At 31.7% G+C, this 24,502-nt stretch overlaps 1 protein-coding gene across 1 annotated transcript; it reads left to right on the top strand.

The window, feature by feature from the left end:
• Positions 1-788: 788 nt before the first annotated feature.
• LOC134710925 (neurogenic locus notch homolog protein 1-like) lies at positions 789-22,675 on the top strand. Its single transcript, XM_063571341.1, has 9 exons — positions 789-817; positions 1,739-1,836; positions 6,392-6,676; positions 7,791-8,072; positions 8,787-9,074; positions 10,902-11,027; positions 12,978-13,091; positions 21,253-21,366; positions 22,188-22,675. The coding sequence occupies exons 1-9, from the start codon at positions 789-791 to the stop codon at positions 22,556-22,558; spliced, it is 1,707 nt and encodes a 568-aa protein (XP_063427411.1). The 3' UTR covers positions 22,559-22,675.
• Positions 22,676-24,502: the final 1,827 nt, after the last annotated feature.

The following is a 24,502-nucleotide window of genomic DNA, read 5'->3' as shown; positions in this document are numbered from 1 at the left end:
AAAGCAAGCACAATCCCTCCCGTATCGTACCATCATAAACTAATGAGAACATAACACGTGTGATGCCAAAACTGGTTTTATGATAAATGTAAAATTCTAAATTGAGAATGGAAATGGGGAATGTGTCAAAGAGACAACAACCCGACCAAAGAAAAAACAACAGCAGAAGGCCACCAACATGTCTTCAATGTAGCGAGAAATTCCCGCACCCGGATGCGTCCTTCAGCTGGCCCCTAAACAAATATATACTAGTTCAGTGATAATGAACGCCATACTAATTTCCAAATTGTACACAAGAAACTAAAATTAAAATAATACAAGACTAACAAATGTGTATATTTTCTATGCAAAGACCCCATGAGTGAATCAATAGTAAAACCATACCATACACTGAAAACAGTAACATAACTATATCCCTATTGAATAACATATAAGATGTCTAAATGTTGAATTATATTTAAGAATAATGTCCTTGTACCAATAATTAAATGTAGTAAATGTTTGGACTAATTTGTAATACCCAAACCCTAACGTAATAATTTGTCAGTAATACTGAGATTTCTTTCGTTAAAACCAAATACGTTGTTACATAAAACGAGCGCGAATCGAACAAGTTGAGATATTTATAAAAACCATAAGATGGTGATAAAAGAACGACTATATAAAAAAAATGGATAATTAACAATAGGACAAGTAAAGTCTTCTCTTTTATGATAATTTTTGGTATTAAACTTCCAGTCAAAATTACAGATATCAAAATCAAGGAAAGGGCAGTGTTCATCGTTAAGATGACCTTCATTGAAGTCAGTTCATTCAGGTAAATCTGTTTATTGTACATACTGAAGTCATCATTATTAAGAGCTTAAATCTCATCCAAATATCTTTAACAATATCAAAACAGGTCCGCAATAGGTGGTACACTGTTAGTCGCCATTGGAATTTCGATAACTTGACGATATACGGAATCACAATAGGTGTATACTGGATACTTTAGTCTGAGTGAAGTTGATGGCTGTTGTCTTTGAAATGGTTTTAGTAACTCCGGGTGCAATGCCATTTAATATATATGACTGTTCTATGTCGGGAGAATGTAATTTAGTGATTTTTGTCCATTGGGTTCTATTCTATCCTGATACAATAACACAAAGAGCCAACCTATTTGATTCATTGTTATTCGTGAATCCTTTTCCTAAAAATGAATGACATAATTACCATTGGACAATAGGCACATAACAATCAATCAATTAATAACATTAAGAATGGAAATTGTGCCAAAGAAACAACAACCCGATCAAAGGCCAGAAAACAGCCGAAGGCCATCAGTGGATCATTTTACTATTTTCATTTGAATTACCTAGATACCATAATATTAGTAAGTCATGAATATGGCTTCTGCAAATTGATTGTGACGTTTCAATTCGCTTAATAACACAACTGTAAGTCAAGTTCAATATACCTTATAATATGTAAAAATATGAACTTATCCACTTGTCTCATTTTATTCAAACAGCTATTGATTACAGAAGAAAAATCATGTGAATAATTGGTTGTTTTTTTCTTAAATACTACAATCTGGTTGAAGTGTAACTATATTCTATTAGCTATTTAGAGATCGAAATCGATATACATTAAATAAGCGTTAAATGAACATTTTGCTGCTAAGCACATGTAATTGAATTCCATTAAACATGTGACGATATACTGCATATAATATAAATTTATTTGTTTTTGTTAATAGATATTTTATTATACATTTAGTTAAACCTTATCCTATAATGGATGCGAAATATGTTATTATAGTGTTATTCATTGTATTTGATATTGTTACAACCCAAGGTATGTTTTAATACTTAACCATTTGATGTAAAAGTTCATTTGATTTTTTTAAATTATTTTTTTAAGTATTGTATTACAATCAAATATATATTCTACAAAATAGACATAGCAGTACATTGCTTTTGATGCAAACCTTTTAGCAAACGAGTATTATCGTTGGGTTATTGTTCAAATAGTTATCAAAGGTACCAGGATAATAAGTTAGTACGCCAGACACGCGTTTTGTCTACATAAGACTCATTAGTGACGCTCATATCAAAATAGTTATAAAGCTAAATAAGTACAAAGGTGAAGAGCATTGAGGATTCAAAATTCAAAAGTGTATGCACATTCTAATATCCTGCGGCTATCGTTGTTTGATATAGATTCAAAGCAAGTTATTTTTTTAAATAATCGGAAAATAATAAAATTCTATTTAAGACCTTGATCCATTAAAATGTAATGCTAAGTGAATCTCACACTTTCAACCAGTGGCATATGAGTAGACTGAATTTCAGGAGCACGTTTCTGAAGAAAACAAGCATAATATACTTATTGTCTATAGATTTCTATAGTCAAATAGTCTGTAGACATTCTCTGATCTCTTTCGTTTTAACTTCATGTTCTTAATATTTTTTGTTACCATAAAGATTACCATTCTTTTGAAACTATTTACCCGACTTCTTCGCTAATAGCGCTGTAATACTTGAACAGATACTGCATGTTAAAGACTATAAACCTTATTATAGAGATAGGCTGATAATACCAAACAAGTATTCAGACTCTGAGGTCGATAAGAAACTTACAAAGTAATGAAGAACAAATACGACGAAAAGAAAACTACAGTTTTAAAACATTTATGAATGAAAGATTGAGCAAAACGAACACAAAGAAACAGGAGTTTACGAATAGTCAACGCCATAAGTCAATAAAACACCAACAAAACCACTATAACAAAATAAGAGAAAAACAGTTTCAAAGCAAAACTAAAAGAAATACTGAGCGACAAGAAAATCACAAATAAAACGGGAGTAATCTTAAGTACTCCAACAGCTAAAGCCGACGTTACTCTTCATGTAGTATTCACATTGTTGTTCGTGAAAGTACAGGTTTGATGGTTAGTCACATCAGAGGAAAATGTGGTGGGATTCAAATTACGACAAATGGAAAAGCTCTATTAAACAGATTTGTAACAAAAGTAAACCATTATTATTTCGGCTTCTTTAAATTTTTGAAAGAATGACTTCAGCTTTACCACTTAAAATCTTAAATGTAATAGTTTCCATGTAAGTAGTAACTATCTATCAATTAAATCATGATCGGAGACGCAAGCTCTGGAATGTCGAATCAACTGTTATATATACTCCATAGGCAAGCGCTGTAGGAATACCGATACATAGAAATGGAAAGTTTACTATTAAAAAACTGAAATCATATGTTTGTGGTAAAGCTTTGTTCTCAATTGACCCTAATTTTAAAAGTTAAAGATATGGAGAAGACTCAACTAAATTATTATTTCATATTTTCATGCAGTTAATAAATTTTCAATTTTTTAGTTTTCTACTTGCATATATCAGAGAGTGAATTTAAAGGATAATGATGACTTCTTTACCATTCTTCAAACGATACTCCTGGATGCAAAAGAACAAGTCGACTTAAATATGACAATATTTTCACTTGGTCAAGAAGTACATTATAATTGACACATCTTTATGGGAAATAATAACATCAATTTATTTTGTCTTGTTTCTCTTTCTAAGATTTGTTTATACATCGATTCATACACATACTGTCGTGTTTTATATACATCAATTAAACTAAAATGAGATTAATTATTGGTAGTATATATTAGTATATCAACATTTTAAACCAATTTTAGACCAAAGTACAGAAGCCGCCTTTTTCCGCGTCTTTTATATCAAGATTTACACGAACATGTTCTTGTTATCTTATAATCGGTGACTACAATGTTCAGAATGTGCTCAACATGTAACGAGAGTCATTTTGTAAAGCGATAATTTTTCGTCACTTTTTTCCGCTATAATCTTAAGTAACGGATATAAGTCTTGAGATTACCTGAAATATTCTAATTGCGTTTCCAGTGATAAGTTTTGGTCTTAGATCTTTTATCTGTATGATGATTGCATGAATATTATTCGTGCTATTGATATAGACATAATTTGTGTATCATTATACTTTTATGTGTTCGGACTCGTCGTTTAAGTAACGTCGAGTAATCAATTCATTATATATAAGATAATAAAATGGAAAGTTATACACACACTCAAATGCTTATATCGTCTTACCGTAAAATGGGAAATTTTGGCGTCGGAATATTTTGGCGTTTTTTTCACAAAAAGCATGTGTTTTATTTTGGTGTGTGTAATTTTGGTGCTTTGTCCAATTGATATTTTTAATTTTAGAACAGTATTCTTATGATCTCTAATGCAGTACATGTTAATCTATTAATGATCAAGGTTTTAACTTTTAATCCGTATACCTGTGGCAGTACATGTTTATTAATTGAAGACAAAGGATTACAAACAATTTTGATATTGTAATTACCAACAACGGCGTCTAATCAGCAAAAGCTTGGCATATTTACGACATGTGTGAATAAAAATCCATGTTGTGTTTCTAAACAGTTTCCGAAAATTGACAATTAATTAAAAATGTATAGTAATGTTGTCAAATTATATCAGGTATTCATTTGCAGATTTGGCTATGTATATAATTGTGAAAGATATGGTAACATAAAATGTTTTCCTTAACAATAAACATAAAGATAAATTTTAGCGTTTAATTTATTTTCGTGTTTTTCTATCCCAAATGCATGTATTTGGTCTTGATGTTATATTTATTATTCTCATCGGATTTTGTCTTATGCTTAGTCCGTTTCTGTGTGTGTTACATTTTAATGTTGTGTCGTTGTTCTCCTGTTATATTTAATGCGTTTCCATCAGTTTTAGTTTGTTACCCCATTTTTGTTTTTTGTCCATAGATTTACGAGTGTTGAACAGCGGTATACTACTGTTGCCTTTATTTTTGGCACTTTCATTGGAGTAACCAAATAAACCAAAATAAAACTACAACCAAAAATTAACCAATTTACAGTATAAGAGCAAATAATGATAACCATATCTGCATTTTCGGCAGTTGCCTTTGTAATTTTGTGTTCTTATGTTTACTAATTGTTTAAGTGACTTCATATATGCAACTTACTAAAGGAAAATATATTTTATACTGCTAAAACAAAATTTAAAAAAAAAACTCAATAAAGGCAGCAGTAGTATACCAGTATTCAAATATCATAAATTGATTGAGAGAAAACAAATCCGGGTTACAATTTAAACCAAGGGAAACACATTAACTACTGTAAACCAACTGATTTTTCGCGTTCTGTCACCAGTAGAAAAATAATGCGAATTACAATGTCGCAAATTTATAAAACTTGGATCTTTCCTCATTCAATTGCATGAAGCAAATTTGAAAATCGCAAAATTCAATCGCCGCAAAATTGACTAGTAAGGAGTACACACGAAATGAACTTTCCGTGTAAATAAGTTGGTATACAGTATAAGAGAAATACAAAGAAACATCAGGATTACTGAAATGCAATAAAACGAACGCCAGCACGCATAAAAGCGAACTATATGATAGCAACTGCCATATTCCTGACTTGGTACAGGACATTTCAAGAAAAGTGGTAGATTGACCCTGGTTTAATGGCTAGCTAAATCTCTCGCTTTATGTCATTGTACAAAATATTGCTGAAATGACAAGACTACGTGACAGGATGTGTAATATGTTGCATAAACAGTAAAAAGTTAAATAACCACAGTAATTATACATGCATCCCTTAAAAGATAATATTTGTCGCAGTCTGTTACATTAAAACAAGTGGAAAATTACATTGATATCAAAAATGATTTACAATAAAGAGAAGATTGGTTTTGTCAAGCTAGGTATTAACGTAAGAAAAAATAGATTGTTCGTTCAATTATCTAGATGAAGCGAACTACATGCAAGAGGTAAAACTACCAGTTTTTGTATTTTAAGTAGTTGTGTAACTTCATCTTATTAAGTGATGTAAGTCGTTATTGCTAAGAAAGAAGAACATTGGGATTCATTGACCTCTAACTTTGTTTTTAATAAACCACAAAGTAGATTTTAGATGAGTCGTTGTTGATGGTTTGGTTAACAGCTGTCCAATATTGTTTGTGATAATTATACTATACTTTGCATGTTGTATTTAAGGATACAGAAATACCTCAAGACATAACAACATTTCCTTATATTCAAAAGATGAATAAATCGTAAGAAAAAAGATGAGTACCTCATCTAATATCTGCACTTGAATATGACACTTCATACAGTAAACTTTGTGTCGTTTAACAAATTGAAGGGTGTTAATATTTGCCTCACCTTTCAACATATGTTTGTATAAATGTTTATCACATTGTAAGAAAAGAGTGCAAATGTGCTCAAATTCACATAAATAGACTGCTTTGCTTGTACGATGGTACTGTACCATCAAATATCATTCACTCTTTTCTTTTTATTTTCTTCCTTTTAGTTGTGAAAGAAACAAGTATTATCGTATGTGAAAATTTCCAGAAAGTAATAAAGTGTCCTGGCAAACAAATTAAAATAAATTACGCTTTTTTTGGTCGTGCAAATGAGGTAGCCTGTTCCAATTCCACGAGTAATTCTGCTTCATGTACTACCAACGGTGTATTTGCAAAAGTATTAAGCATTTGTTATGGAAAGGAGTCCTGTGAATTAACAGCAAAGACGTCTGTTTTTGGAGACCAATGCCATAAAACTTCAAAATATCTTCAAGTAGATTATCAGTGTGAGGGTGAGTATTGGTCACAACAATTAAGTAGAGGAAACTCAAAATTTAAAAAAAAAGAAAAAAAATCGTTAAATAATTTTATTCGATTGAAGCGCTTTTCCGGATTTACCTTCATTAGTAACTCTCATAGTCGAATATTTAAAAGCTGAGAATGTATAGGTACCGAAACAGTTGTAGAGCTTTATGACTATAAATACATTAAATGAAATAGCTAAATACATCAACGGTTAACTTTATCTAACCTTCATAACACAACTGGGGAAAACAAGTTTTAAACTTACGATGTTTGTGAGTTTTGCAAACTTACCTTGTGTAAAATTACATGATGTTCTTACTGAAAATGTAAAGTAATAATTTGAATTCAAATAATACCGGACTATACCAAAGCACCTGCTATTGTGAGTTGATATTATATATAGTGGACTAATAATATGTAAGGAGCGGACTCCCTTCTCAATTTTAGAGTTGTAATACCTTATAACGAAGTATTTTTTAAAGTAAATATAAAATTGAAATAAGCTTATGGCGCTGTCATACCTTAGTTAACTATTTTTGAAATTCATTGGTTAGTATAATAACCGAAAGCACAATGGTTTGATTGTTTCCATAAGCCGAAAGCAATAAACAACACGATGGATGTAATTAGTGACGCAGTTTTAGCTTTTTTTTATCAATGAAGATCACCCCGGTTTTGTTAAAGTTAATGTCAATTTGTCGTTACCCTGGTATTAATAAATCAAGTACCTTTTATTGTCTACACTTGTTGATACTAGTATCGTATCATATGACAATTTGTGAAGAGTAAGATAAATTGTATTTGTCAAGTTTTAAACATGTTCGGATTTACGTTATTTCCTTACATGCTATTTGTGCATTTAAAAAAAAAAAAATTTATACATTTTAAAAGATAACTTCTTACAAATCTGGTGAAAATTAAACTTCTTCTATTTCTGAACAGAGACTTTTAGTCTGGTAAAAATTCTTTCCAGTTCTGTGGAAATCAACAATAGTTGTTCTGTTTTAAATTGATATGACAGCCGTTTTAATTAAGGGTTTTATATGAATAAGATTGGAACACATAGATTGTTATGCATTTTAGTTTAATTCATTATTGCAGCAATTCCAAAGAGTCTTATAATTTGCGGAGGATACAAACATTCGCTAAGGTGTCCACGTCAACAAATTGAAATCGTAAGAGCATTTTATGGACGAAGTAATGCAGTTATTTGCTCTGATGGACACAGCCAAAGTGTATCGTGTAGTGCAAAAGGAGTTAAACAGAATTTAGAAGGTGTATGTCAGGGGAAAGATTCATGTGACGTTACAGCAGACGCTAATATATTCGGTGATCCATGCTCAGGAACTTCTAAATATCTATCAGTTGACTACAAATGCATAGGTTAGTTGGTTTGTTTTTAAAGCAGTGTTAAAGATTTTCTTATCTTACAGATAAAATTATGTATACAAGAAGATATTAATTAATCGTCAACGACAAAAAAACAGCACAAGTTCTGAAAAATGGTGATAACCGTTCAGTCATCGAATATAGTAGTTGCCTAAACAATATGAAAAGTTTTCCGAATATCAACAAGTTATTATTGAATTGTATTGAGACAATTAAGAGTCTTAGATCGATTCAAAATTTGGTTTGCTGATGTATTGCCTGGTTTCAAGTTAAATGTTTTCCACCTGGTATTTCGGTTCGTCTACTTTTATAGTGTATTCTCTCTTGGTGTGTAAAATATTTCTTTTGTAGCATCTCTACTATATTTCAATAATATTACAATATAATGTTTTGTAATTGTCAAAATTATTGAGAGATGACCCCTTTCATCAAATGCGCAATTGCAAATCTTAAACTCTAAAAAATATAACTTGAAAATACACATCATTGTTTTATATTGTCTTATCGGGGCCTATTATAGCTGACTATGCGGTATGGACTTTGCTCATTGTTGAAGGCCGTACGGTGACTTATAGTTGTTTTTAATGTCTTTGTCAGTTTGGTCTTTTGTGGATAGTTGTCTCATCGGCAATTATATCACATGTTTCTTTCTGGTATCATCATCTGCGCGCTTACATGATGTTATATTGCTTATCCCCTGCATTACAGATCTGCCGGTCGAAGAGGTGTTAATTTGCGAAGGCTTTACCAAAAATATTCGATGTCAGGATGGCCAACATCTATATATACATCGTGCTTTCTATGGAAGATCTAACTCTGTGACTTGCTCAGATAGTCGTGCGCAGCAGATTTCATGCTCCATGCCAGACGTATTTTCTGCTATATCGCATTGGTGTAATGGTGAAAGGGAATGCACATTAGCAGCATCTAATCGCACATTTGGTGATCCATGCCCTCAAACGTCAAAGTATTTATCCTTGCAGTATTCATGTCAAGGTAATTATTTCATTTATCTAGTATTTACTAGTATCTATTACAAAAATATCAAATATGATTGAAAAGGTTCGTAGTTACTTTTTATAAATCACCAACTGATATCATAAACGTGAATTGAAATTAAAACTTTGTAGCAATTTAGCATCACGACGAGAATAGTAGATTATATTAAGAGTTTTGTTACACAAGATCAAAAAGAGAGAAAACAAGTGACCACAATCAGGGACATTTTTGGTCGTGGCTGGAAGATGTTAACTTAATATGTAAAAAATTTAAAAAGGAATTAAGCCAAAAGAGCTGGGGTGACAAGTCTTTATTTTTACTTTTCAAACTGAATAATTCAACAATATTGTTTGTTATTTCTGTTAGATATACAGCAACCTAACGAACAGATGTGTAGTAGCATCATATGAATGCCAATAAGACAACACTCTAGCTAAGACCTTATGTCATTATATTTGCAACTTTAGGTTATGGTATATATACGATGCGGAGCATTGTCTTACACCGCATAGTATTCTATTAAGACCAAAGGGGATCAAAACTACTAGTAAGAAAGAAAAAAACGATTTAATTACAAAGCAATAGACAAAAAGCAAATATGAAATGTACCAACAAACGACCAATTAATAAGGCTGTTAGTTTTCTAATTTGATTTTTTTTACATTTGTCATTTCGAGGCCTTTTGTAGCTAACAATACAGTATTGGCGTTGCTCATTGTTGAAGGCCATACAGTGACCTGTAGTTGTTAATTTTTGCCAATTTGTCTCTTGTGGAGAGTTGTCTCATTGGCGTTTTATTTCTTTGTCGACATATTTCTTTGTTTGATAGTGATTACGATTATAATACCTTTATTATTGATTATTTTTACCTTTTATGTCTGTTCGTTTTGTTCACTTATTGTTGTCAATGTAATTAATTTTATGCGACTGTCATACAAGTGCAAGGTTTTAACAAGCTATAAAACAAGGTTCAATCCACCTTTTACATAAACAAAATGCATGTACCAAGTCAGGAATATTACAGTTGTTTTCTTTTTGTTTGCTGTTTTTGAGCTTTAGATTTTACAAATAGATAGGGACTTTCCGTTTGCACGGAGTTCGGTACTTTTGTTATTTCACTTTTCAATATTGTGGTTGATTTTTGTCTAAATTTCGAAAATTTAACGTACTTGTTATTGACAAGAATGATATATGCAAACATATATTTATTACTGCGCTATACATGTCGGTAGACACAGCAAGTGCAATTGACTGCAAAGATTGCTCCAGATTGCTACAACCATTTAGAAGACCTTTAGATATTGTTATGTATGGCAATTTTGTTTAAAAGACTTTTCGACCAAAAGGCAAAAAAAAATAATTTTGTAACATATACAGAAATTTTAAACAAGACAATTGACATACAAAGGTAGATAACTATGTTAAGTGTAACAATACTGTACAGCTTCATCCTTTTTGTTTTTAAACAAAGACACAATTAGCATGTTGCACAAATATTTAACAGTTTTCTGCTTTTATTACATCAAGCATTCTATGTTTATGTATGTATAAGTTTGTGTGTGCTCGTTTTTTATTCTAAAAATTTTGTAAAACAATAAGTAAAAACAGGACGGATTGGTGCCACTACTGTTTATCTTAGTTTTAAAATATATATTATATATATTTTGGCAGATTTAAGAAAATATTTTGTGCATCTTAACTAACAAAAGGAACCAGAAAATTAAATTGTCAATAGTTGCAATATTTTTCCAATGAAAATTACTAAAAAAAAAAAACCAATTGGATAGTTAATTTTAAATAATTTATTTCTTAATGTTATTGTAGACGATAAAAACATGAAAAACGCATGTACTCCATCAAAATGTAAACACGGCGGAACTTGTATAAATGATGCTAAAAGTTCTAGATGTGCATGTAAAACTGGTTACACTGGAAGTTTTTGTCAAACAGGTATGCATAAAATAATTAAATGTCATTAAATACTTTACCTCAATTCTTTTTCACGAATGTGGCCAACTGTTTGAGCTTATTTACCTGGTTTGTTATAATATGAGCAAAATGGCGGGTGCCATGTGTGGATCAGGATCTGCTTAGACTTCCGAAGCATCTGAATCACACCCAATTTATAGTGGGGCTCGTGGGGCTTAGTCTTAGCTTTCTATGTTACGTCTTGTGTACTATTATTTGTATGTTTGTCTTTTTTCTTTTTTAGCCTTGCTGTTGGCAGTTTAATTCGATCTATGAAATTGACTGTCCCTCTGGTATCTATTGTACTTCTTTTATAAATATAATGCTTGTAAGTGTTGGTTTTTTTTAAATCGTTTAACCAAACAATTTGTAATTTAAAAGAAATTCGTCCAAATACCACGCTCTTTTTGTCTACAAAAAGACTGACCACTGACGCTCGAATCAAAATAACCCCTTTTCGATAAACAAATCATTCGAAAGATCATGAGTGATTGCAGTCTTCATATCTAAACTCGCTAATGGTTGTTATGATCTAATAATTTAAACTCGGTAATGGTTGTTATGATATAATAATTTAAACTCGGTAATGGTTGTTATGATCTGATATAGAATACAATCGGTACATAAAGATCATAGGACTTTTCTGGTGTTTCCAGTGCCTACGAAAAAAATCACAGTTGAGTTTGACTGTCCCTTTGGTATCTTCCGTCCCTCTTGCATACAGCAGAACCTTCCTTCGTTTGTAAAGATCCAGAAAATATGTCTTTGATAATAAAAATAAAGTGCATATTGCCATGTAACTAAGAGACAGATTATAATCTGAAACAAAATGAAAGCAATCCGTGCATGTGTCTAAAGCGCTTTTTGCAGTCAGGAAGTTACAAAGTGCGTTTCAAACAGGACAAAAACAGACAAAGCAATCAATATATATCCCGACTACGTGAAGATTCAATATTAAACCATCATCCATTATAAATAACCTCCTTTGAATAAAGAAAAGAAACGGAATGTTTCAGACGTGTATCCCAGAGTCTGTGCAGTGATCCATTTTATCTAAAAGTTCTAATATTTCCGTTTATAGATTTTTAAAATTTTAAAATAAAAAGATTTCAACATCCTCAGACAAAGTCGAAAGTAGACATATTTAGCTTTTTTGTGTTATATTTTTTTATTATACAGCTCTTGAACTGTTATTATACATTCTTTGCTTTCAAATATTAAAGGATGAGTGTTTCTAATGATATGATTTCATATTTCAGAGCGCTTTAACACCAGGGTTAATCCATCATTTTCTACATTTGAAAATGCCTATACGAAGTCAAAAATACCACATTTCTTGTCCTTTCGTTTTTAATGTGTTTTGTCATTTGATTTTGCCATGTGATTATGGACTTTCCGATTGGATTTTCCTCTGAGTTCAGTATTTTTGTGATTTTACTTTTTTCGATAAATCTTTTGGTAGACTATCAGTCCTCGAGAGTTTCGTCAGCTCAGTAGTGAGTACATTGATGCTGACATAATTTATTTTAAAAAAATTTGTCTGTTTATAAATTTTTGAATTTAAAAAAAAACCTAAGGTTTCAATTCGAGTCAAAGAATACCTAAGATGGATTTTGCTATTTTTGAAGGTTTCTTTTGATTACGTAGCTCTTTAACGATTTCGGTTCTTATACACACCTTTCAAATATGCAGCTTTTATTGTTCTTGATAAAAGTAAAGCTAGAAATTAGCGTCGGATTCTTTAAACAAATAGAAATTTTTAAAAAAACCACACACACACAGAAAAATGCTCCAGTTTTTCCCACCATTTAAAAAAAAAACTAAAACCTAAAAAGACTTAATTTTAAGAAAAAGTGAGCATTGTATATAACTGCGTAATGAGTTACTTCGAAAACCTCTTGTTTAGACTAAGGTGATCTGTACATTTTTCAGATATAAACGAGTGTGAACCTTCTCCTTGTATGCATGGTGGAAGATGTATAGATGGAGTTGGTAGTTACAGTTGTACATGTTTACCAGGTTTTACTGGCGTCAGATGCGAAAAAGGTCATATTTTTTAACGTTATTTATATCATATAATAATATTCACAAGTTATACATAATATATACTGTTACTCTGTGTCATTTTGTCGGCTATATAAAAAATCAATGGTGACAACTGTGTAGAAGGATGGAAACTGACGTTAAGAAAATGTTTACGCTAAGGATGCAACATACTTAATTAAGTTAAGTTTATTTATGGATCAATTTAAGCTTTAACAGTATTATAGGTTCAACCAGTGTTATAGTTTGGTTCGGCAGACCAGCGCTGTGTCTACAAAATAGTCATCATTCGCGCTCGAACATACATAAACATATAGATTTGGCTACTCTTTCAAAAAGATCAAACAGACAAAAAATGAAAAGCTATGAAATTTTCCCCTTTGAAGTATCTCGTACATTTCTTCTATCCTCCGTTCAACCTGAGTTTTCGTTGCCTTTTTATATAATTTCTGCTTTTGACAATAAACTACTCAATTAGATAAATTGCTCCAGGATTAGCGTGATTTATCTGGTAATCTTCCTAGTGAAAGTATGATACTTGCAATTACTTTGTATGCTAGTAATAATAAACATATGTTACATAGAAATTTTAAATGCAATTGCAGACGATACAAACTCATGTACTGCATCACGGTGTCAACATGGAGGTACTTGTATAAACCATGGTACAAGTTATTCGTGCTCTTGTACAACTGGATTCACTGGACGATTTTGCCAAACAGGTTTGCATTTTTGCAACACATATTAGCAAAACAACATCCTTAATTTTTCGAAACATATTTCTTTTCAGTGTTTAAACGTTTACAAACACAAAAGTTGACAATTTTCCGGAAACCACTTATAAATTTAAGGCAATAGCAGTTCAGCTATGTTAATTAAAGGCATATTTAACAAGCGAATCAACGCTCACGTCTTTGTTCGGTGTAAAGAATTCCGTAAAACGAAATCACTTAAAGAATTAAAAAATTCACACGGAATAAAGTACTCCAGTTTTGTTTTCACCAAGTATAGATAAAATAAAACGGTACAATCGAAAACACCTCACTTAATAATTAAAAATAAAAATATTACATAAAATGTAAACATGTGTATCTAATCCATATAAAAATTACAACTGCAACTTAACTAAATTTCTAATGTACCCTAGACAAGTAAGGGAGGAGTTACTTAAGATTGACATGCCTTATATCAAACAAGATAGACTATTAACATTGCGGTCAGACAATTCCCAGACTTCCATAAATAAGTCAAGATAAGAGATAAAGTAAACAAATGGCATCTGCAAGGAAATAAACACTTACATAAACTTTAATTAATGAACATTAATACGCATTTATGAGCCGTGTTTCTATTGATAAAGATTTGAACGAGTGATGAACTTTCTCCAGCTGTTTAAGATTTAAATGTGTGTAACGGTACAGATTAGATCTGTCATAGATACAGAATTAGAACGACTGATGAAGTATAGCAAATTGCCACCTAAGTTAAAGTAATCAAATCAATTAAGAATGACTAATATTTATTATATATAATTACACAGGCTTGTATTCAAGACATAATATATATACAAAAGTAATAAATAAAAAAAAAAAAAAAAAAAAAAAAAAAAAAAAAACATAATATAATAAAAAATACAAAATATGAAATTGGCGTTACGGGCAACATGCTAGCAATTGATATGTATTTAAAAAATAAAAAATAAAATACATATCTCAATTAAATTCACATTATTCGAGCATCTATCGCGGCACTTGCACTTGACGACAGAGTGTAGATGTGGTACCGTGACTTCAAATAACTTTCACCATATACTTTAAGGAGAAAGTCACGAGCCACTTTAGTATACATCAAACAGAAACATAACTCGTAGAGTATTGAATGAAACCTCAAACAATGTGAACCTAATAGCAAAGCGAGCCTTTTAAAAGAGAGTATTTACAAGAGCTCGAAGCATAATTCAAAGAACAATATGTTACTTCAAAATACCTCTCTACGAGTGACATGTTGAGCGCTGGCCCATCCCATGTCAAACATATGTAACTCAAGTATACCCACTCTTTTAGTTTATTTAATTAATTTTAATACCTGCATGTTGAGCGCTGGCCCAGCCCATGCTTAGAGGGTATATGGGCTCACTTTGCAACCTGAGACGGATAACCTCGAGTGAAAAAACCATTTGCACACAAAAAAATGTATCCAAAAGAACTGTCAAATGGACAAACAAATGATTCGTTCACCCGACGAGAGGGCTGCCTAGTTATCCATTTTATTCAGGGCTGCCTGAGAACTCAGATAATAATTTTGTGACAAGTAAAGAATGGATGAAATTCATTATTACATTGCCCAAACGAAATGCTACACATGCTGCCCTTGTAACGCATTGAGTATCCCCAAAATTATTCCGAGACAGTGGTTGTGCCAAATTGAATATTGTTACTTATTTACATCTATTGACTAATTAGAGCAAACTTTACAAAAATAAGCAGAAATCCACATTCTACTTAAATACATAAAAATTTATAATAAGGAATCCATAATTTTCCTTCTAACAAAGTTTGAATCGTAATTATTTACACATTTTCGAAAGAGCTTGACGAATATCAAATTCAGATGTTCTTATATAACGACTGTAGCAGTCAGATTTCCAACGTCCTAAAGTTTGGATCATATGATCTTGGATACCGTTAGAACTACAAGTTGTAGCTGCTCCTATTCGGAAAGAATGTCCACTATATTTATCGGCATTTAAACCCAAGTGTAATAGAATTGTTTTCAATTTGTCTATAAATAACGATCGGCGTAAAGCTAAATTACTACTGTCAACTAATAGCGGATCATTATCTGTTGCACCGTTCATTTTTTTGGATGTTACATATTTTGACAACTGTACATATGGACAAATATCATTATTAGTTTTAAATAGTTTAATGATTACTCCATGACGGAAAATGTCGGTTTTGGATGCCTTCAAACGTAAATTAACTTGACAATCAGATACAAATACTACATCATCCATAGTTAAATTCAAAGCTGAATCAAATGACTGTTTGCATGTAAATTCAGAACAACGCAGGAAACCGAAAAAACCTATAACAGATGCAGTTAACATAGTAAAATCTAAATGCGGATCGAAAATACTTTTCTGTAAATGTTGGTAAATCTGTTGAAGCACACTATAAGTAATCGGTAGTTTTTGTCGCACACTTTTGTTTTCAGTTTTCTTTATACCATTTAGAATATTTTGTAAACGTAGCAAAGGTTTACCTACATTATCTACTAAAGGATTGACACTACAATTTGCAATAGAAAAATGACGTATTCCAGCAAGATATAACTTGATAGTAGAATATTTCAAATTTAACACTGACTGACAATATGATACAAAACAAATTAATATATCCTCGGAAATATTAGACATTACATTTCCAATATTTTCTCCCTCGAATTGAGAAGTACGAAATTTGAGAAAACACTTATACCCAGATGTGTATACATCTCTTGTAGCACTATTAATACTTTTACTCCACAAATTATTAATAACACAACTTAATTCCACAGAATTTCTGAGTGGGGCGGGCAGTGACAAGGTTCCACTGATGCTGTCGGACACAGTTGACGAACACGATCCATCTGAAATCGAGAGAGAGCATCAGCTATAGTATTACATTTTCCGGCTACATGAGTAGCGTGAATAATAAAATTGTATTTTGCGGAACACCAAGTTAGACGTCTCATTAATTTCATAATTTCTAATGATTTTGATCTTCCTTTCTTTATAATTAAAACTGTTGCCATATTATCACAGTAAAATAGAATACGCTTCCCTGACCACTCATCACCCCATATAATAGCAGCAATTACTATAGGATATAATTCCATGTAAGCCATCGACATTGATAATTCCTTATCTAATTTCATTTCTATGGGCCATAACGCTTGAAACCATCGATTTTTGAAATAACCTCCAAATCCCACGGTTGACGCAGCATCAGTATATAAATCAAAATCAGACGCATTTACTATATTATCATCAATAAAGAAAGAAATTCCATTCCACTGATCTAAGAACTTATGCCACAATGATAAATCATTTCTACAACTAGAATTTAAAGTGACATGGTGATGAAGTTCTTTAACAGAGTGAGCTATGTTAAGTAGATAAGATATAAACGATCTCCCAGGAATAATGACTCTCATAGCAAAATTTAAATGACCCAATAAACTTAACATCTCACGTTTTGTACATGTTTTGCGATTGAGGAAAAACAATAGGTATTCCTTAATTCGACATAATTTATTTTCGGGTAATCTAGCTTCCATACGAATAGTGTCCAATATTATACCCAAGTATTCGATGCATGTTACCGGTCCTAAAGTTTTATGTTTTGCGATCGGAATTTCAAGTGAATCAAACACGGAAACTAAAGTTTTCATAGTAGCGTCGGCATTTGCTGACGGTCTGTCGATTGTTAAGAAATCATCTAGTAGATGTAGAACTGTATTAATTCCATAATTATTGTGTAAAATCCAACACATAGCAATAGATAAATTGTCAAAAAGTTTGGGACTGGAACGACACCCAAATGCTAATCTAGTGTAAAAGTAATACATATTTTCCCATTTAAATCCATATAAATGCCATAAACTCGGATGAATAGGGATTAATTTAAATGCATTAGATACGTCCAATTTACAACATCTTGAGGCAAAACCGTATTCTTTGATGATTTTAATTGCATCATCGATTTTAATATACGAAAGCGAAAAATCTTCTTTATTGATGAGGTCGTTGACACTACTATGCTCATCACTATTGTGAGGTGCAGATAAATCAAGTATAAGTCTTTTCTTTTTAGAATATTTACCTTCAACAATGCCGACAGTACTAACCCTGTATATATCAAAAGGGGCTTTCGTAAATGGGCCTATAACAAAATTATTGTCTAATTCTGATTTGACTAATCCGGAAACGTCATCTGGACATTTTGTAGTAGAAAGCAGGTTTTTACATTCTAAAACCTTTTCCGGTAAGGACGATACGCCTGTAAAAAATCCTTTACGTAACCCGTTAATTAATGAATTTACGAAATATCTATCAGGATGTCTCTGTAGCTCCCACGCTAACTTATCTACATTGATTGGTGTTGTGGCATGCATTACAACATTATCATTATCTAGTCATATATTTGATTGTTTGGTTGTTTTTGGTACACTTGTAGAGGGTTTGATTTGATTTGACGATTTCATATTCATGTCAACATGAGCATAGCGGCACGCGGATCCCCTGTAGCAATTACCAGCGAAATAATAGTTGCAGATTTCTTTCCCTTTGTGGAATAGCTTTGGTCTTCCGTATTGGTCAATATCGGCTGATTGTGGTTTAGAATACGGTGTTGTAGGATTACGCTTTAGTTGGGAATGGTTGTTTTTGCCCTGTGACGTATCAGATAAATAACACATTTCAGTGCTATGCAATGAACTTCCACATACGCCACATGTATTGATAGCTCTCCCTAAGCAAACTGAAGAATACAGTTTCTCATCTCTGATTGACCAGTCGACGGTCAAACCTTTTGTCAATTTTATTGCCGCAACTTTCTTAGCGAAGGCCTTATGGTATTCATAGAAAATGTTACCTTTAAACTTAGTTGCCATTTCTATGATGTCTTGCAAAAACATGTCAAGTTCTACCCGACGATCTTCGAATTCGCACACAATGTTTTTGTAAATGTTAAATGCCTCTATGTATTCTTGGATAGATAGGTCACGCTGCAGGCGATGATCTTTTGGCTTAAGAAGGAGAATAGATCCATCTGCCTCTATTTGCTGTGTATCACTTTGATTTTCATTAACAGGAATAAGCAAAGAAACTAAATTAATGTACTTGCCTTCTTTAATGTTTTGTCGCTGAATTTGTGACACTGTTTGTATGTGCGGAAACATACCAGCAGACACTTTCCCGGAAGCACTATATCCCTGTGTTTCGATAAATTGAGATGACGATGGAATTTGAGTACCAGTATGCGATATATCATTCCCGGTAGCATTCTTTTGAAGATCCACTACTGTTTTAAGAATTTCTCCTTGACTTTTAACTGTTTCGGTCAACGATTTAACATTCGCCGATAGTTCACGAATAGTGTTCTTTGACATATCATTGACTACTTCTGTGTCATCAGTTGTTTGCACATTAACAGCGGGCATAGGTTGACGATTAGAGTGTAACAAAGCTTGTAATTGTTTTTGGCTAAATGAAGCAGGAGCATTAACTCCAATCACAATTAGTTCTGCTATTAATTCCTCTTTTGATTTTTTGCTAGAATCATTTGAATTGACAACATTAGCGGATTTTCGTTTCTTTGAAGCCATTTTAAATAATTAAAAATAAAAATATTACATAAAATGTAAACATGTGTATCTAATCCATATAAAAATTACAACTGCAACTTAACTAAATTTCTAATGTACCCTAGACAAGTAAGGGAGGAGTTACTTAAGATTGACATGCCTTATATCAAACAAGATAGACTATTAACATTGCGGTCAGACAATTCCCAGACTTCCATAAATAAGTCAAGATAAGAGATAAAGTAAACAAATGGCATCTGCAAGGAAATAAACACTTACATAAACTTTAATTAATGAACATTAATACGCACATACCTGTTTAATGTTTTAACATACAGGCTACTTGAGTACATTGTTCTTTTAGAAATAAACGAGTGTGAGCTCAATCCATGCACGCATGGTGGTAGATGTATAGATGGAATTGGTAGTTACAGTTGTGTTTGTACAGCAGGTTTCACTGGCGTCAGATGCAAAAAAGGTCACATCTTTAAACTATACGAAAATGTATTCATAACCTCATATTTCATGATATCTGTTATTCCTCTTCATATTTTATCTGGCTGTATAACAATCTCTATGATGCATTTTCCATCCCATGTGGGTAGTAGCATGGAAACGTTTACAAAACCTTGAAAATAATTTCGATTAAAACAAAAGTAGTTATAATCCATTTCATTCACAGAGTACATACTTAATGAAAGTTAGAAAGCTCAAAAAAATTAGTTGGAAGTCAGAATGAAGCGAAAGCTCTTAAAATTGTGCCAAGCAATGTTTAAGGCAATTAATATATGGGGTAGTTTTGAATAATTCAACATTTTATTCAAAAATCTAAAACTCACCAAATTTATAAAATGTTATTTTCAATTAACATTTCACCAGTGTATCTAATGAATACTTAAGTCAGTGTGCTGTGACTCAACTAAATCTACAATTCTTACTTACATAATTCTAGATGTAAGAATTCGAGGTAAACTTAAAATAGTTTTTCAAAGGTACCAGGATTATAATTCAATACGCCAGACGCACATTTACTCTACATAAGACTCATCAGTGACGCTCAGATCAAAATAGTTATAAAGCCAAATAAGTATAAAGTCGAAGAGCATGGAGGACCCAAAATTCCAAAACGTTGTGCAAAATACGGTTAAGTTATCTATTCCTGGGATAAGAAAATCCATTTTTTTTTTCGAAAAATTTAAAGTTTTTTTCAACAAGAAATTTATTAAAATGACAATATAATTGCTATTCATGTCAACTCCGAAGTGCTGACTACTGGACTTGTGATAGCCTCGAGGACGAAACGTCCAAAAGCAAAGGCATCGACCAAGTGGTGTAAATAGTTATCAAATGTACAAGGATTATAATTTAATACCCCAGACGCGCGTTTCGTCTACATAAGATTCATTAGTGACGCTCAGATTAAAATAGTTATTAAGCCAAACAATTACAAAACAAAAGCATTGAGGACCCGAAATTCTAAAACGTTGTGCCAAATACGGCTAATGTAATCTATTCCTAGGATAAGAAAATCTTAAGTTTTTCGACCAAATTTAAAGTTTTGTCAACAGGAAATTGATTTTCATGTCTCATCAGTGACGCACAGATCACTCAGTTCATCATCAGGATAAAAGAAAAATACAGAGTAAACTGCATCATTTCTTTTTCGGCATATTTAGAAAGACAGACTTAATATTCCAAGAGCATTACATAATCACAAGAAAAGTCGAAATATTACTGATATATTGGTTAAATTTAATACAATAAGACCCAGTTTTGTCATCTAGATTCGTTATTAATTTATTTATTTACTTTTCAGATGTTAACGAATGTGAATGTTCTCCTTGTATGAACGGTGGTACATGTATAGATGGAATTAATAGTTATAGTTGTAGATGTACATCAGATTTTACTGGCGTTAGATGTGAAAAAGGTTATATACTCTTAATAAATTCAAATAATTAATAACAAACACACTCAACAGAATAAGAAATGAGGTGTCGTCATAAAACATGTTTATGACCATCTAGAAATACAAACATGAATTGTCAAAAAATGATGAGTACAGTAATTTAAGTGATAACCTTTACCAAGTCAGGAAAATAGCAATTGTAATCAAATAGTCCGTTTCTATATATTTTTGTTGTACTTAATTGTGTATGTTGTTCTGTTGTTTTCCTCTTAGAGTTGATGTGTTTCCATTGATTTTATGTTGTAACCCGTATGTGAATCCTCGCAATACATTTATGATTTTTGAAAAGCGATATACTTATGTTACTTTTATATATATCAGGAAACATTGTTATCGTGTTTGTTCGCTTTTTATCATCATGCATTGCATCATGAATAGATTTCAATGTATTCTTCCATTAATTAATATTTTAGTTGATTATGAAAAAATGTCTAAATTGAATGACTATAGCTTTTACCTTATCCGATATATGCTTCTTTGAATCTTGGTTAATTGTTCATGTGTCTCTCAAACAATCAACACGTTTCATGGATTTTTTTATAAACTGATGAATGAACCCATATCATATCAAGATGTGATCGTCTAGAGGACCTGGATTCATAGAAGAACAACATTTTTCAGTTTCTCTGTTATACTTTATGTATACCAATACAAATAAAATGTGTATATCTTGTCCTTTTAAATTTATATATTAAAGATCGCATAAGTGGTAAAAAATGAAATGTTGAATAAAAATCATGGACATTATTGTTTTTCATATTAAATTTTCCTTTATCTTGCAGGGAGTCCTGGTATCGGACACGGAATTTCAAACAATAATATAAATGCGATTAAAAATTTGCGCAAAGAAGTTGATAAAGGTGGTAAAAGGATAACATTATGCCAAGGCAGTAAGAAAATATTTGGGTGTCCAAATTCGACCCGTATTTCTATAACAGATGCTAAATATGGACGCACCACTACACATACCTGTCCGGATACGCCAAGAAAAGCATCAAGCTGTGAAACAGATATTACAAAAGAAATGGCTAACATATCTAATAACCAACAAACTTGTAATGGAGAAGTATTTCAACAACAATGGTCAGCTGCTGCAAATAATGCTTGTCTAGGAACTATACCTTATGTTACACTTACATATGTTTGTAAGTGATCAGCTCTAACTTTTGTCGTGATAAAACATGTTTTACTTTTATCTTGTAGGGAAATATAATTCCTTAATTTTCCGTTATGTTAAATTTATTCTTACAATAAAATTAACGGTACCAATTTTCTTGCACCAGATGCGCATTTCGACAATTCATGTCTCTTCAGTGATGCTCGTGGCCAAAACATTTGAAATTCAAAGCTTATATAAAAGATGAAGAGCTATAATCCAAAAGGTCCAAAAAGTATAGCCAAATCCGTGAAAGGAATCAGAACTTTGCATGAGGGAGATACATTCCTTAATTTATAATAATTTCTAATATTTTGTACAAATTACTTTTCCCTTTTTATTATAAAATATTAAAAAGAAATTTGTTCTTTTGGAAAACGAAGTAAGTTATTAAAATAGAAACTCAAGACTATAAAGAGTTTGTATTTGTTGTACAAGAAAATAACACTTGTGTGGAACAATTAAATTTAAAAAAAATGATTATATAGAATGTTTAATTTTAATACATGAAATAAGAAGATATGTGTATGTGGTTCTTTTGTACATATAAGAACATACGTATGATAATACATAAAAAGGACAACATTGATCATGCAAAATATTGGTACAACAGACCACATTAACATCCAACGACCGTTTCCCCCGAAATGATACTCGAAACTATCATAAATCTATATTATTTCTCCTTCTACTTTGGGGATTCGTATCAAATCGATTTATCAAATGATTTTCTAATTTAAAATAAGATAAGTTCTTCAGGATGAAATGTTACAAATGTCTTCATTTTCTGATAAATCTAACAGATTTCTGTATCAAAATTTGTTATTTTCTGTAGAATTCATACGGAATATATGAGGTCTATGAGGAACACGCGTATGGAGTATTAATTTCATACAATATGCATCTTTTATAGAAACGTCATTAGTGTCTGAGGAAAATATTAATGAGCCAATGATTTGTTTAAAGAAATGTCTCGTCCTTTATTTAACTCAACAAATCATCAGAATGTCTCATGACGTGATAGATATATATTCAGTGTCTATTTCAAATATAATACAAGATGGACTTGAAATATAAAGAATTTGTGCCAAAGTTGTCCACTTTTTACTTTCCCCTAGTTTCTACATGCTATTGTGTTCCTTTATGTCGTGTGAATATCGACATGACTCGGTATTTATGCATCCCGTAATCATGTTTTTGACTTTGGGTATTCCTGGTTTAGTTTGATCCTGCGTAGATACGAACTGGTTTTTCAATGTGAAGTGATAGGGGAATTAAGCTTAATCAGATGGTAAAGGAGTTCAGCCTCCACTATTAGATGAAGAAAAAGAATAAAATACAAAGAAAAACCGACAACAAAACTGCAAAAAGCTTAGAAAAGAAAAACAATAATCTATAAAACGCTTCACATAGGTATCGCAATAGTATATGCCGATATCATGCTCCACATGAGAGTAAAATGTTTCTCATTTCATTTCTGCATATGGGATATATATTTCCCAACTTATTCGATAATCAAGAGCTTAGATCTCCTTCTTAGACTTGGTAAAACGTCATCAGTGTCTGAGTAGAAAGCTGATGAACCAGGGGTATGTCAAAGAACATCTCGTCCTTTTTCTAAAACAAAGTTCATCGGAAGGTACCCAGACCTAGTTGATAAATATTCATTATCAACTTCACAAATAATACAAGATGGTCTTGATGTATAGATTCTGCGAACTGATGTTGTTTATCACCTTAACAACGTGTTATATTGTTCTTTCATTTGTCTTTTTTCTATTATAAAATACTACTTTTATTATTGGATGATTATGAGATATCCATTTAACGTGGCTCGATACTTAAACATCCCGTCAAAGTGTTTGTATTATCTTTCATTTTTGGCTGGTTTGTTTTGTATATCCGACTTTTTGTGTTTCTTTTATTCTTTTAACGTGACTC

This window comes from Mytilus trossulus, chromosome 3, assembly GCF_036588685.1.
Source record: "Mytilus trossulus isolate FHL-02 chromosome 3, PNRI_Mtr1.1.1.hap1, whole genome shotgun sequence".
Lineage (NCBI taxonomy): Eukaryota > Metazoa > Mollusca > Bivalvia > Mytilida > Mytilidae > Mytilus > Mytilus trossulus.
The sequence above is the reverse complement of the archived record's forward strand: the minus strand, read 5'-3'. Positions and strand labels throughout refer to the sequence as shown.

Excerpts from the sequence above, each read along its gene's own strand:
- LOC134710925 (XM_063571341.1), top strand. The coding sequence starts at position 789 with ATGACCTTCATTGAAGTCAGTTCATTCAG. Across the intron at positions 818-1,738 it reads ATTGAAGTCAGTTCATTCAG|ATATTTTATTATACATTTAG; the intron begins GTAAATCTGTTT and ends TTTTGTTAATAG. Across the intron at positions 11,028-12,977 it reads TGGAAGTTTTTGTCAAACAG|ATATAAACGAGTGTGAACCT; the intron begins GTATGCATAAAA and ends TACATTTTTCAG.